The sequence below is a fragment of the Mya arenaria genome, chromosome 14 (genome assembly GCF_026914265.1).
Source record: "Mya arenaria isolate MELC-2E11 chromosome 14, ASM2691426v1".
Classification (NCBI taxonomy): domain Eukaryota; kingdom Metazoa; phylum Mollusca; class Bivalvia; order Myida; family Myidae; genus Mya; species Mya arenaria.
The window spans coordinates 545,615-548,505 of NC_069135.1; the positions used below are offsets into that span (position 1 = coordinate 545,615).

Genomic DNA, 2,891 nt, shown 5'->3' on the forward strand with positions numbered 1-2,891 from the left:
TACAGATTGGCTCAAATTGATATTTGATGTGTTCAGCTATTTATTAGAATATTGAAAAACTTTAAAGATAACCAATCAATTTATTTTATAATAAGACTAAAGGTTTAAGCATGCATTTATTGTAACCAAATGTTGATGGTACAAGAAAGTGTTCTTTGGTCGTTGTCCGGTTTAGGGCCACAAATGTCTATAACTTTTCAAGAACCACCTATCCCGATAAGTTTGTCTGTCCAGTGAGTGTGAATGAGGCCAGCTGGGAAGCGCACGTCTCCAAGTACTGGTTCCACACGAGACCAGACGGACACCTCTGGACGAAAGCGTTCCCTTGCAGGTCACACTGGATGAACTTGGTTGGATCGGGGTGCGAGAAGAACAGGGCCTGAGCGCTGATGGCCTGGGCGGTACACGGATTAGCGCCGTTCAAAAAACCTGCAAAAACGCAGTCATTTTGTTCTTTAATACAAATTGACATAAACTGTTGATGTTTTGAATTTAACTGAAATGTATGTAAACGGGGCTATTAAAAGCAAAATGATATTTCTATAAAAGTTTGACGACCGCACCGCTTATTCTCCTTTATTTAGGATAACAAATCTGTCTTATCGGATAAAGACCTCTAAGAGTCCAATAACTTATTTCCATTTTTTCGTAAAACTTGGCTTCAGAAGCTACCTGTGACTGCAAGAAGATAACCAGGGTTCGCCACACCGCCTTGAAGTGTGTACACACACGATTGCCTGTTCTGGTCCCAGATGAGCTGGTCAGGGCAGGTGATCACGCGGGCAATACCGGCAGCGTCGCACTGGATGAATTGTTTGTTGCTATTCGCAACGGAGAAGAATATCCGGCCTGCTTGGAGGCTCTGAGCTGTGCATGGGCTCGGAATGCCGAGAGAGGCGATGTAGGTCGGCTGGGCTACAATCGCCTATAAAAGTAACGGAAACTGTAGCTGTTTTGGCCAGGTAATCTTTTATAAATGTCTTGTAAGTAATTTTAGTATATGTTCTTCACATTGGAAGAAAAACATAAATCTATCAAGCACAAAAATCACACAATATAAAGGAAGCAAGCAAGTTCATAATGAGCAAATTTATATACGTTGTATTTGTACAAACCGTATGACTTCGTTCCCGAAAATGAATAACTATGATATAATGCATTGCACAAGTGTTCAAATTTTCTTGTGCTTCCTATTATTGTAGGAAGGAATTTAGCTTACCTTTGGAGAAATGCACGAGGATGTTGCCTGGTCGTAGAGCTCTCCAGTGGGACACTGGACAACGTACATTCGTTCGTACAGCCCGCATTGGAGAAACTTTGATGCGTCGCTCGGGTGGGGGAAATTCAGGGCCTGCAGAGCGTTGTTTACGCAAGGGTTGGTCGCAACCTGCCATTGGCCTGTGTGGTTCATGAATAGTAGTTGTATATATTAGTGATATTCTAAGATTTAAATTGAAACGTGTCAATATGTTGGTTGCACTTTTATAATATAATATTAGCAGTTAAGGGCTCAGTTGGGTAAATGATTGCAAATGCCAAAATTATATAAGTATACCAGAAATGCATTATTCGTGAAATGTAACCATACTCATTTTTTCCGAGCATGTAAAGATAATTCAGCTCCCATCGTTCACATATAATAAAACAATGAACATACATAATTATGGACGACATCCCTTTGGTGTATTACAATCCTATAATACAGTAATGTATACTTACAAGATGTGCGGGTGAGCGTTGATCCAGGCAGGACGATGCTTCGGTCCGCATGCTCTATTACAAGGAAAATGATTCAAATCAAACACTTGCATATATTCATAAATAAGTCAGATAAATCCAACACGGCAGGTCAATAAATTTTGGTACCGTTTTAATAAAAGATTGAATTTTAATTCTTTTAAATGAACTTAATTTAAGACATCTGATTGTGTACAGTATGTTCTTACTGGATTAAATAGTGTTATACAGTGTGACTTCCACGTAAGTAAATCAGTCAAATGTTCTAAAGGCACACTGGTGAAAACCAAGCATCCACTAAGCGAGACACAGGACGCCACAAGATAACAGTGAAAGAAACAAATTAGAGTTATTCATCAAAATTAGGTTTACATTGTAAATGTTTATTTGTTTTTCACAATATCTCGATCTTACACGTTTTACAACAATTATCACAAAGCCCAATTTAAATATGTCAGCCGCATTGGAACTAGCACAGCTTCAAATAAAACTAACATATCAAACCTAATAACGATGTTAACCTAAATTAACTGTACATGCAACAACCAGATACAGACAACACAACGAAATAAAAAAAATAAAGCTGAACAACAGACGTATATTGTAAGATACACTAATACACGGACATCTATCATACACAACCGAAATACTAGCTATAATTATGTTTATATGTTTTATACTCTTACCCTGATCAGTGTCCGGCACGGTGGCAGCCTGCACAAGACCACACAAGACTCCTACACACGTGAGAAACAAGACAGAATTCATTCTGGAGAGGAAGAATTGGATCAAGATGTCCTGTTTTAAACAAGTGTAGCAGGCAGAACCGTACGCAGCTATTTTATACCTACCGTTAAGGAAGCAATGTTGATGAAGGTAAGGGTGGACTCACGATTGTTGTGGAAACCTTTTAAAATTGTGCCTTTGGTCATAGACATTTCCGTATTTCATTCCCAGCTTTGTTTACCTTGTCAAAACAAATGTCTGTCATTTCTGTTGGAAACGAGTTGCTGAGTGAAAACCACAAAAGGTTGTATCCTTTTAGTTGTTTTAAATACAATTAACCAAATCGTTTAATGGAAGTCCGCTTTTTATTTGATTGTTAAAACAAAGGGTTTTGCGGTAGCAACAGGTTCAAAAACAAACAATATAAA

At 38.4% G+C, this 2,891-nt stretch overlaps 1 protein-coding gene across 1 annotated transcript; it reads right to left on the bottom strand.

Moving 5' to 3' along the window:
- Nucleotides 1-208: 208 nt before the first annotated feature.
- On the bottom strand, nt 209-2,505 carry LOC128217403 (uncharacterized). Its single transcript, XM_052924542.1, has 5 exons — nt 2,424-2,505; nt 1,720-1,773; nt 1,220-1,398; nt 673-925; nt 209-429 (listed from the first exon to the last, which is right to left on the bottom strand). The coding sequence occupies exons 1-5, from the start codon at nt 2,503-2,505 to the stop codon at nt 209-211; spliced, it is 789 nt and encodes a 262-aa protein (XP_052780502.1).
- Nucleotides 2,506-2,891: the final 386 nt, after the last annotated feature.

Coding starts and splice junctions, on each gene's coding strand:
- LOC128217403 (XM_052924542.1), bottom strand. CDS start 2,505: ATGAATTCTGTCTTGTTTCTCACGTGTGTAGGAGTCTTGTGTGGTCTT. Junction 1,774..2,423: donor CGTGCCGGACACTGATCAGG/GTAAGAGTATAA, acceptor TCCTTGTAATAG/AGCATGCGGACCGAAGCATC. Junction 926..1,219: donor CCTCGTGCATTTCTCCAAAG/GTAAGCTAAATT, acceptor TTACTTTTATAG/GCGATTGTAGCCCAGCCGAC.